General features: G+C 38.4%; 3 protein-coding genes across 7 annotated transcripts; 1 reads left to right on the top strand and 2 right to left on the bottom strand.

The window, feature by feature from the left end:
* Positions 1-1,054: 1,054 nt before the first annotated feature.
* Positions 1,055-2,933, bottom strand: LOC103974241 (CRIB domain-containing protein RIC10). Of its 4 annotated transcripts, none has more exons than XM_009389012.3 (5): positions 2,575-2,933; positions 2,199-2,293; positions 2,011-2,108; positions 1,826-1,916; positions 1,055-1,632 (listed from the first exon to the last, which is right to left on the bottom strand). In XM_009389012.3, exons 2-5 carry the CDS (start codon positions 2,257-2,259, stop codon positions 1,223-1,225), a joined length of 660 nt encoding a protein of 219 aa, XP_009387287.2. In that variant the 5' UTR covers positions 2,260-2,293; positions 2,575-2,933; the 3' UTR covers positions 1,055-1,222. The 4 variants fall into 4 exon arrangements, with proteins under 4 accessions (XP_009387287.2, XP_009387286.2, XP_009387289.2 ...); XM_009389011.3 differs by having other exon boundaries at positions 2,199-2,300; positions 2,575-2,932; XM_009389014.3 differs by having other exon boundaries at positions 1,826-1,913; positions 2,575-2,932.
* Positions 2,934-3,715: 782 nt separating this feature from the next.
* Positions 3,716-7,590, bottom strand: LOC135631135 (glycolipid transfer protein 1-like). Its single transcript, XM_065138570.1, has 7 exons — positions 7,280-7,590; positions 6,763-6,902; positions 6,111-6,166; positions 5,731-5,861; positions 4,748-4,883; positions 4,131-4,262; positions 3,716-4,041 (listed from the first exon to the last, which is right to left on the bottom strand). Exons 2-7 carry the CDS (start codon positions 6,878-6,880, stop codon positions 4,006-4,008), a joined length of 609 nt encoding a protein of 202 aa, XP_064994642.1. The 5' UTR covers positions 6,881-6,902; positions 7,280-7,590; the 3' UTR covers positions 3,716-4,005.
* A 1,439-nt stretch (positions 7,591-9,029) lies between these two features.
* On the top strand, positions 9,030-10,898 carry LOC135632122 (large ribosomal subunit protein eL14-like). Of its 2 annotated transcripts, XM_065140548.1 has the most exons (5): positions 9,030-9,139; positions 9,265-9,366; positions 10,206-10,335; positions 10,414-10,526; positions 10,614-10,898. In XM_065140548.1, exons 1-5 carry the CDS (start codon positions 9,137-9,139, stop codon positions 10,668-10,670), a joined length of 405 nt encoding a protein of 134 aa, XP_064996620.1. In that variant the 5' UTR covers positions 9,030-9,136; the 3' UTR covers positions 10,671-10,898. The 2 variants fall into 2 exon arrangements, with proteins under 2 accessions (XP_064996620.1, XP_064996619.1); XM_065140547.1 differs by lacking the exon at positions 9,030-9,139 and having other exon boundaries at positions 9,256-9,366.
* The last annotated feature ends 171 nt before the right edge of the window (positions 10,899-11,069 follow it).

The raw sequence follows: 11,069 nt of genomic DNA, 5'->3' as shown, positions 1-11,069 counted from the left end.
TTAGTATTTCGATTCCTATATTTTTAAAAATTATATTAAAATTTTTATAATTATAAAAATAAAATATTTAATCATATCAAAAATATTATACATATTATCACATATAAAAAATAATCTTAAAAAAAGTAATTTTATAGCCCCTGCCGCCATCTCTCGACACGAGACGCTCCATCGCAAGATCGCCAACCTCGAGAAGATCGGCTTCTCTGATGATGAGGTCATGGCACTGTTAGCACGTAGCTCCAACGTGCTGACGCTCTCCGTGGATAAGGTCCAACGAAACATGCCCTTCATAATGGAGACCGTCGAGCTCACTCGCGAGGTTGTCCTCCGATACCTCTCGCTCATTTTTTGCAACCTCGACAGAGTGCTCCGGTCGCGGCACATGCTTAGCGTGAAGCAAGACGAGATGGGCTTGGAACCCCCGGATCAAGAGGCCGCTTTTGTTGACCAGGGTTGTGAGGATGAAGGAGTCACGGTTCTTGAAGGTGTTGGTGAAGTGAATTGCCACCCAGAGGATGGAATCATTAGTTTAAACCCCGAACCCTAATCCTACAGATTTAAATCCCAGCCCAGCCAAGAATGCATTGTGGGCCCATTTTGGCTTTCTTCACCGCATCGTGCTACTCCCAAGACCTGACCGAATCACCTCCCGAAAGTTTTCTCGGGTGATATGGCCTTCCAACATCGAGTTGTGTGGTCAAAGCCCTGAAGGTGTTCAACGATGCATCGGTCTCACGTCTGCGTACACACCATGCGAAATTTGGCACTAATGTCTCCATGTTGCACGTGATTTGCACGTGCCCATATTCTCTCAAATACATTACAATGGAAATTTTAATTTTCATAATTTTATAGATGAATAAATAGATTAAATTGTTCGATAAATATATATATATATATATATATAAGCCAAGCAAAATAAAATAAATTAAATATTTTGTTAAATCATGCTAAATTTTGTTATACATCAAATATATTTTGTTAAAGCATGATGTAAAATTGTTTGACGACACAAATCCAACGAAAGGAAGTTGACAGTATAAAAAAAAACTAGCTCATGAACAGAGAGTATCTTTTGAAGCATCGTAGTTAAATGGCAGTTATGCAAACAACAACAGCAAGGCAAATCCCATCTCTTTATGTGTTCACGACATTCATCCACATTGACATGACTCCTCGTCCACCTCCAGCGATCTCTTGCAATACTTGGCAACTCTTGTCACTGCGCTGCGTGGTCCTCCCCGGCCGACGGCATCGCGGCCACCGGCGCCGGCTTGGTGCTTCCCTCCTCGGTCGACGCTGGGGCCTTCGACTTGGCCGCTCTGTTTTTCCTTCGGTGTGACTGCTTGGGAATAGCCGGCATGTCCTGCGCCGGCGAGTCGGAGGGGCCGGCTGCGTCCTTCTTGCGTGGCTTCCTGCCGCGCCTCGATCCGTCGGCGGAGTCGCGACTGGGGGAGTCGCTGGGCAGGCTTCCATCCGACTGATGCCGTCTTGAATGCCTTGGCTTGGTGGATGCAGGAGCCACGTCGGGGGAGTCGGGCGAGGGTTCGGCCGATGCAGCGCTGAGCCTGGAAGGCTCCGGGGTTTGCCGAGCCGGGGAGTCTTCGATGCCTCCTCCTCGAGAGAATTCTGACATCACCAAGTGAGACATATGACTTGCGGCAAGCACGCTATTCAAGCATGCATGCAGAGCAGAGAAAAGACGAGATTTCACGACCGGTCTTTGATGCAGTAATGGTGCTTTTTCTAGGCGGGGCTTGAATTGGATGGCACGAATGATTCGGATGCTAAGAAACTAGTGAGACAGAAGAAAAAATCTGACCTTGAGAACCCCATGAGTTTGATGGGGGGCTTTCCCTGCCATCTGCACCGAATGAGGAGCTGAGCGGTGCTGAATGGTAATCCTTCATCTGCTATCAATTCAAATGGAAACATCAACTGTAAGAAACAAATAAACAAACATGCTCAGTGCATCAAAAATTCTAGTTGTGGCCGATGAAAGGGTACCCAGCTCGGGGAACCAACGCTCGGTCCGTCCCATCCGATGTGTGCCACATGCTTGACATCAGTTGGAAACCCAATCTGCATCTCAGGCTCCTTGTTATCTGTGGTGAAGAAGATTTCGCTCAGATGAAAGGATGTATGACATCAGAAAAAAAGGATCACAGGGATGATGAAGAAGCGCGTCGGCATACCGAAGATTTGAGAGATGTACCGCAGGGGCTTTAACATGCCCTTCTTCATCTTTGTGCCCATTGTATACAGAGACTCTATGGGGCACTGTCAGCTCCTGTGCCCTTGAACAATGACCAAGAAACACAACTCATATCATAATGCATGAGTTAGGGACGCGATTGCAGAGAGCCATTCATGATCGGAAGGATTGGGGACAGAGAAATATGAACAGATTAACATATGATCAATTCGAAAGCCAATCGTGGAAAGAAAGAAAGAAAGAAAGAAAGAATGATCTAAATCAAATCAAACACGAAGGAATGGGTCCTAAAGAGAACCAGGACATCAGATTCTCCGAAACAAATGGCAACCTGATGGAAGCAGAAGCTACCATACCTGGGGGAATCAATGAAGAGACAGAGGGCACTTGCAACTCCAGATACTCCAACCTGATGAGAACTTCCTCATTGCCGCCTGAGAGGACCAGGCAAGAACACAAACCCCTTCCAAGGCAGCTTTGAGTTCGAATTCGCTAGGGGCAAGAGGAGGAGGACTCCGAATGAATTGCTCAGGATGAGAAACAAGTAGAGGGAGGAAGGGGAGGAGATGACGGATTGGAATGTGGTGGCATCGCCAAAATGGGAGCCATCTCCGGTTCCTCCTCAAGGTGACGCGTTGTTGGCCGTTGGAGACACCTCCAAATGGGAACGCGACCGATCGAGGTGGCCGTGAAATTTTAGTCAACGATAGGAAGAGGCCTTTGAATACCAATCTATCATTAGCGAGGGGCGCGCGCGCTCTCTCTCTCTCTCTCTCTCTCTCTCTCTCTCTCTCTCTCTCTCTTTCTTATTATTATTATTATTATTATTATTATTATTATTATTATTATTATTATTATTATTATTATTATTATTATTATTATCATTATCATCATCATCATCATCATCATCATCTACTCCACAGTCTCTCTCTCTCTCTCCCCCTTCTTTTCTTAAAATAAAAAGAGCAACCACCTTTCAGATTACTGATTTTAATAACTATGACTCTAAATTTATGTTTAGCATATGCATTAATCAATTACTAAAAACTTAGAGATACATTTAATGGAATAATATTTCATTGTAGCCGATATTTTGTTAGCTATTGTAAGTTGACTCTTCTTTGGAACTTTAATGTATATTAATAATATCCTATAAAATCTCGTTTTGATGCTAACATATTAAAGATATTTTATAGTTTTGTATATTTCTTCGACTCAAATAAACTAATGTTAACCATGATTAAAATGATTATTCTGGATTTTGTGGATGGATGCTAATGGTAGTGGCATATCTAGCGAATTTTAATATATAACGGAGTAGATACAGTTACAATCTATATTAAGATTTATGATATATATATATATATATATATATATATCACTATAGTTAATTCTTTGTCAACTAATTGGAAGTTGTCTGTTAGGTTTGCATTCGGTCTTACATACCAACATTAAGTAACTACATAATCTGTTCTTTCAATAAATAAATAAAAAAAATTAAACAAGTCAATCACCTTGATAGCTCCATATACTTGGTACAAATGATCGATTTGCATAATACACAATCCAAGAACATGAGATCTAATACTCGCCTGGTACATTCTGGTCTCCTGATTTCAAATTTGATATAGGCGGCACACCCGAACAATGCTAATAATAACATGTAGCACATAACAAATAGCTACATGCAGTAATGCCGATATGATATTGAAAGGATGAAACTGTTTCCATTGTAGTGATGGTAGAGTATCGCGATAAGAAAGCAAGCTAGCTTAGTCCTCACATCATCATGAAGCCTTCATATCATCGAGACCAACGCTAACCTGTAGAGAGACAAAAAGCAACAAGGCAATAAGCTTCTCACTTGTGGAAAATTTACACAGGCCATGAAAACTGAGTATAGTATTCTTACTAGGAATTTATGGTTCTCTGCTAGAAAAGGCGCAAATGTTATGCAGAATTTCTCTATGTCAGCATTGATCTCACCCGATCCTCCAATAACCTCCATGAATTTCTTTCTATCGGGAGCAAGTTTCATAGCAATCTGCAACCAGTTTCACAGAGTTGGATAGTGAAAATTTATATGTTGTCTGGACTTGAATGGACTAAATTTTTGCAATTTAAAAGAAGAGGGCAAGCTTGCAGATTCTAAGAGAGATATTTACACAAATTCTACAAAAGCACAAAATCATATAAGTTCCATGTCAGTCGTTAGAAGGGAATGTCAAGTAGGTCCCAACTGCAAAAATCATGACTATCTGATAATAGCTGCTAATGAAACTAAGAAAGAGCATCAATAAGCATCATCCATTTGGATCATGGTATTTCTCTCTGAATTTTTAAAGATGGATGGATCAAGAAAAAAAAAAAAGGATAGCATATTTATCTGATAGATGAACTGCTTTATCGTTGCAAGTGTCAAGTGATAAAACATCGTTTATGTCAGATTTCTTGTTCATTTAATAGATGAGTTGCTTCAGACCTAGAGATGTTAAGAAATAAATACCATGTATGAACAGCATATATTACCGTGACAGTAGAACTGGCAAGCCAACCATGCCATTTTTTTAAGGTCTTGCTGTAGGAATCAGTGCAGACTTGCGACATTGTCCAGTCTGCATGCTCTAGCAAATTCCGGAATAGTTCCACCAGGAAGTCCATTGCTCTGAAAAACAAACACATAATTGAAGCATATATTTGCCTGCTGATTTTACTGCACTAGATCGGTTAAGCTAAACTCAGATGGCTCTGCTGGAGAGCCACATTGATGACAACTAATTTATCATGATCTGTAACAAGAATGCTTACATACATCTCCAGATGCCTCACGAAAAAGTTAGTTACACATCAGATGATACGCTAAACAGAACGCTCTATATTTGTGAAAGCATGTCTTTTTTATTTAGATATGCAAATGCAAGCAGAAACCATGACATGTAGTTACTGTTGGCTTTGTTTATGCAAAGTGTATAGAATGCCATCAAGAATGAAGGATTTATTTGATTGCTAAATTCATCAAGATGCATATACCTGTCTCAAGATTACATACACAATAATCAAAAACAAAACACCCAACACTACAAGAATTAAGGAAAGGATATCCAGATCAAGTAGTCGAGAATGATAAAAATCAACATTTGTGGATTTCTGCTTGAGCCATGTGAGATGAAATTCTCATATGTTTATCAGTAGTTTCTTGGATTATAGATCGAATATCTCATCTAAAGGTTCAAGCAATTGTGGGTGCACTAGTAACAATGTTCATCCTCAAATGAACATAATCTAATATTCAGGGGGAACACAGTAACTTGCTCGTTAGTTCAAGCAATTGAAAACTTTTCCTAGTGCTTATTACTTTCCATTGTTAACAGCTTTAAATAATCTTATCAGTTCAGCAAAATTCTCACTACTATATTCCACATGCATACACATATGTAGTATGGGATTTCACACAGTAGTGTAATATCATTGAGACCTTCTAAAGCTTACTGAAAATGAACCAAAAAACAGACCTTGTTAACCATAGAAGCCCATTGCTACAGCTCGAAGAGCCTGTTGCTGTCTTAGATTCAACTTCAACTTGTACCATACTGTATAAATATTCATACTTCGATGGATCAGAATTATATTTAGTTTCCAGCCTCTGCAAATTAAAATGGTGAATATATACATTAGTGATACAAAACAAAAAGAAGGTTAAATGAAGTTGCATTGTTTAGTTAAATTATAAAGCTTGAGTAGACCAACTGGTCATTGCCAAACAAATAATGTAATTGTGGAAAAGAGAAGTGGACCTCAAAAGAGTAACATTACCCATTTATGTAAACGTAGGTTACAATATCCTGAAGAGCTTTATCTATTAGTAGGTAACAATAAAATGCAAGTTTCTTACCGTTATGTTCCCCCCTATATCAGACTTGACAATAGCCATGGCGGCTCCAAACTTATCTGGTAACATCAAAGTGGAGATCACAAGCAATATCATGGAGATATATATTGTAAGATGAACACATGCAGTTTCAATGATTAAAAAGATAATGTGAGGAAGAAATATCAATCCATGTTTCTGGTAAGCAAAAAAAAAATCCATATAAAGGATCCAAAAAGTCAATCAGGCATCAGTTCATAAAATATTTTATCCAGAAAAAGTTAGTGGAAGTGATAGAATTGGAGAAAATGATGTATATGACTACAAAATATATTAGATAGAAAAGATCACAATGTTAATGACCAAAAGAACAACTACGAATCCCCACAGGAGAGTATATTGCACAAATAGACTTAACACAACATAAGATAAATGTGATATTTTCCAATAAACTATTAAACATCCTACTGACATTTTTCATGCAATAATCTTGTGATAAAGCTTCTTTGCACGCACCGAGGAATTAGACATAGCAAACTATAAGTAAGACATTTCTAAGTCAGTCTAAAATGTATGTACCAAGAAGATTTCTTTCAAGAACCAGACAAGGCAAGTGCAAAGGGCTCCACTGAAACTTCCCCCTCAGGAAATAGAGAAAGAAGAGTAAGCCAAGTACCTAAAACCGGCAGGATGTGCTTGCACACGTCAAGGAAAGGCTTCGTAAGAATTTCTCCGTTCTCTGACTTGACATGCTTCATTCCTTCCAACGAGGGAGTGAACACGGTCCCCTCCATCTCGAGTCTCTGATCCTTGAACCTAAAATCACATCAAAACCAGATTTTTCTCAAGATTATACTGCGCGATCGGTACAAACAAGAAGGACAAATTCCATTTCCATGGCAGATCTTAGAAGATCCAGCCCCAAAACATTATTGCGGCACCATTCTGGATCTCGAATCTTGTTAGGAAGCGATGACTCTACGAGTTGTAATCTAATGCACAAGTTAAAGTTATAATAAACCGATCTCCGACCAACCAAACTAGTTGATCTTTCTAAAAGAATCCCCTTCGTGTTTCATGGCTTCAGATCGTAAAGAAAAAGGAGATGTTTATAAGATCCAATCTTTCTTCCTAAAATCAACAGAGCCGTAAGCAAAACAAGAGCTTTTCAGGTGATCTGATCGGGAACTAACCGTCTTCAACACAAGTTCTCCGACTGACTGGTCTCTCTCCCCTTGTTCAGGACTGTCAGATCAAAGCGAACGGAATGGGGTGTGCAATCGTGGAGGTCGCGAATCAGAACGATCGGAATATATAGAGATATCAGTGGCTCCCGATCTGGGGAATCCGTCGAAGAGCGAATTGGCGGATAGCTGTATTGGGATTCAGGGAGATGAACGGCAAAGAGGGCCGGCCAAGAATCAAAGACTCTTCACGACCGACGCAGAGAGGGAGACTTGTGACGAAAAGTTTGTCGGGAGGGAGGATAATACGTACGAGAGGGAAGGGACCCTTTCTACCCGTTTCTTGATTACTAATTACTAGACGATAATCGAAGACTGAAGTGGTGGGGTCCGCCTGAGCCCCCACCAGTAATCTCCAACGACAACAGTACAAGTAGGTAACTCCGGCTCCCGTTTTACGGTATGAAACTAAGATAAGTACGGGCGGTCCAACTCACCGTTATAATTTTAATAAAATAAAAGAATAAATAAATAAAAAGTCATTTTTCGAAAAAAAAAAATCCTAAGCCGGAGATTTTTTTTTTACGTAGGATTCTAACCTTAAAAAAAATTTCAAATAATTTTTTTTTAACAACCATCCTATTCTTTTTTTATAATGCCGCCTAAAGATTTGACCTATTTTTTCATATGATTACGAACGTTTTATAAAAAAATTATAAAGTAGAGATAGAATTGGCCCCATACCTATTTTAAATCTCATCAAGAATGACCAGTTAATTTGCATTGTATTTTGAGTCATTGTTCCTTTGTTGTAGTATCTTTATACATGAGTCAAATACATTGTAATCATATTCAGGAATATAATATAATATAATATAATATAATATAATATAATATAATATAATAAATAGATAGAACTGAAGTTTTCTTATATATTTTTGTTTTGTTTGAAACCCAAAAGAATGATTAGTTAGTTTATATTATTTTTTAATTTTTTATTTCATAATTATAACGTTTTTGCATATGTTTTCAATGTATTTATTGGAGGTAAAAAATGTTATAACTATATTTAATAACATTATAACTATATTTATTAGAAAATCTTAATTTTATCTTCTATTTAATTGTTTTTATTTTCTAAGCCAAGTCACTAGCTTTTTTTTTTTTTCCCTCTTCTTTCTTTATTTTTCTTTCTCTTTTCATTACGGTAACTATGACGAGGAGAGACGAAGAAAAAGAAACTATAGTTTTCACTTTCTTTGGATCAACAAATATGCCTTTCATCGAAATCACATGGCCTAAGAAAATAATTTCATTCAACTAAAATTAACGTTTGCTGAACTTTGCATACGACTTCTTTTTTTCTTAGCAAGAACAATATATTTCTCGAGTGTTCCTTATATTCCTAATTACTCCTTGAATACACTAATATATCATCAATAAATATAATATAATATAATATAATATAATATAATAATTTGATTTGAGTCAATTTGATTTGATTTAACAAAAAATAATATAATGAACCTGAAACGTTATTTATTTATTTATATAAAATATTCCTGAATAAATTCTTATTAGAGGGATAAAAAATACCCAATTTCTGCTTTCTTGGAAAAAAAAAATCAATTGCCGACAGTTTTTCCGGGTAAATTGGCTTTGACGATCCTAAGCAAGTCATTTTGTGGTTGCAAGACCAAGGCCGTTTTGGTATATCGCATCATGCCCTAGATCGGACGGTCAGGGAGGCACCTATAGGGTTTTCTGATTTTAACGATCAGAAAACCCTATAGGTGCTTTACGGCCCTCTCTCTTGAGCGTGGCGGTACATTCTCTCTCTCTCTCTCTCTCTCTCTCGCCCTCGAAATGGTGAGGATCTTTACTTGCTCGCCCGCCTTCCTTGCTCTTCCGTCGCATCTCGATTTCTTGCCCTTCCTAAGTGCTTTTGCTTTGTTCTTGAGCTGATCCGGGGTAGTTTCTGATGGATGCTGCAGCCGTTCAAGCGATATGTGGAGATCGGCAGGGTTGCGCTTGTGACCTACGGGAAGGAATACGGCAGGCTCGTCGTTATCGTCGATGTTATCGATCAGAACAGAGTACGTATCTGGGGCATCGTCCCCTCTATCCCTCAAAGCTTCGAATTTGGTCTTGATTCTCATTTAAAGGTTCTTTTTATATGTAAAAAAATCCAATATTTTCGCCTATTTTTCCTTTTTATATGCTGCTTAAAATACATCAGGTAGATTCAGATTAACAAGAACAGTTATATAGTCGTTCATTCATATGCGTGTAGCTGTTGTCAGATCTCCCTTTGATATGCAATATTTACTCGAACAGCTACTGCTGTTGTTGAAAGGTGATTTGCGCTCTTTATGTGACCGATTTGTGTGGCTATTAGGAGGAAGATAAGAACATAATTGTATTTTCTTCTTAAAAGAATTTCTAAGTAATCAAAGATCTTGCAGATATAGTTTGGAATTTGCACCAGAAGGAGTTAGAGAACTGGTCTTTTCTATGCCCTTCAAAAAAATGAGTGCCATGTCGACTGTTGAACAGTTGGCCATAACCAGAGACTAGGTTTTTTGTTTCTGGAAATGAACAAAATTAATGAACAATCAATTGGGAAGTTGGCCATAATAAAGTTCAAATTTTTATAGGTACTGAACAATCAATTGGGAAGATGAAAAGTTTATTGTGGTATGTTCTTTCATTTGGTAGCCTAGCCACAAGAATAGCAGGGATCATCAACACGGTGAATTTGTTTTGCCGCTTTGAAGAAATGGTTTGTGAATGACTACTACGTTAACATTGGGAATTCAGGGAAATTTGACCCAAGTGAATGATAATTCAATAAAAAGCCAGGAGATTTACAACACAATGTCTGACTCATTCACGGCATCTCAACCATTTATGCTAAATCACTGATCCATTTTAGGCTCTGGTCGATTCTCCTGACATGGTACGAGGCCAAATCAATTTCAAGAGGCTCTCTCTTACTGATATAAAGATTGACATACCACGGGTCCCCAAGAAGAAGACCCTTCTTGATGCCATGGAAGCTGCTGGTATGATAATCGATATCTCTATTTGAATAGTGGATTACATGTAAATTTGCTGTTGTAACATTAACATAAGTGCTATAGATGTGAAGAACAAATGGGAGAACAGCTCATGGGGAAGAAAACTAATTGTTCAGAAGAGGAGAGCTTCACTGAATGATTTTGACAGGTTCAAGGTCATGCTGGCAAAGATTAAGGTGGAGACTAATATTCCCCCATTGATTTGATTCTCTTAGAAAATCCTTTCGTTCGTCGTGTTGACAAGACTTCATGTATTTGTTCAGAGAGGAGGCGCCATCAGGCAAGAGCTGGCCAAGCTTAAAAAGGCAGATGTGGCTTGAGCTTCATATATTTCTGGTTCCTCAGCCAGGGTTCTGTTATCCATTTACATGTCCTTAAACAGATTGAATGTACTTTTTGATATTTTGCAACTCAGATTTTGCTTTTATTGATAGGCCCGAAAGTGATAAGAAGTGAGTGATGCCTATATTTTTGAAGTCATGATCTGTAGTTCCCAGATCACGTTTGTATGACAGTAAAGGTACATGACTATATTATGATCAGGAGTACATGGGTGTGTATATATATGAAGAGAAAAATTTGCTGACAGGGGCAAACAAAAAAATTAATTTTATTTACCACAGACATACATCCCTATGATCCTCCTCTCTCCCCATATGAATGCTTCCCGAGGCTGTATCAGGCGCATTAAGAAGAACATACTTGGAAAATCCCAGTTG

This window comes from Musa acuminata, chromosome BXJ3-2, assembly GCF_036884655.1.
Source record: "Musa acuminata AAA Group cultivar baxijiao chromosome BXJ3-2, Cavendish_Baxijiao_AAA, whole genome shotgun sequence".
Classification (NCBI taxonomy): Eukaryota; Viridiplantae; Streptophyta; class Magnoliopsida; order Zingiberales; family Musaceae; genus Musa; species Musa acuminata.
Note: the sequence above shows the minus strand (reverse complement) of the source record. Positions and strands in the feature narration are given on the sequence as shown.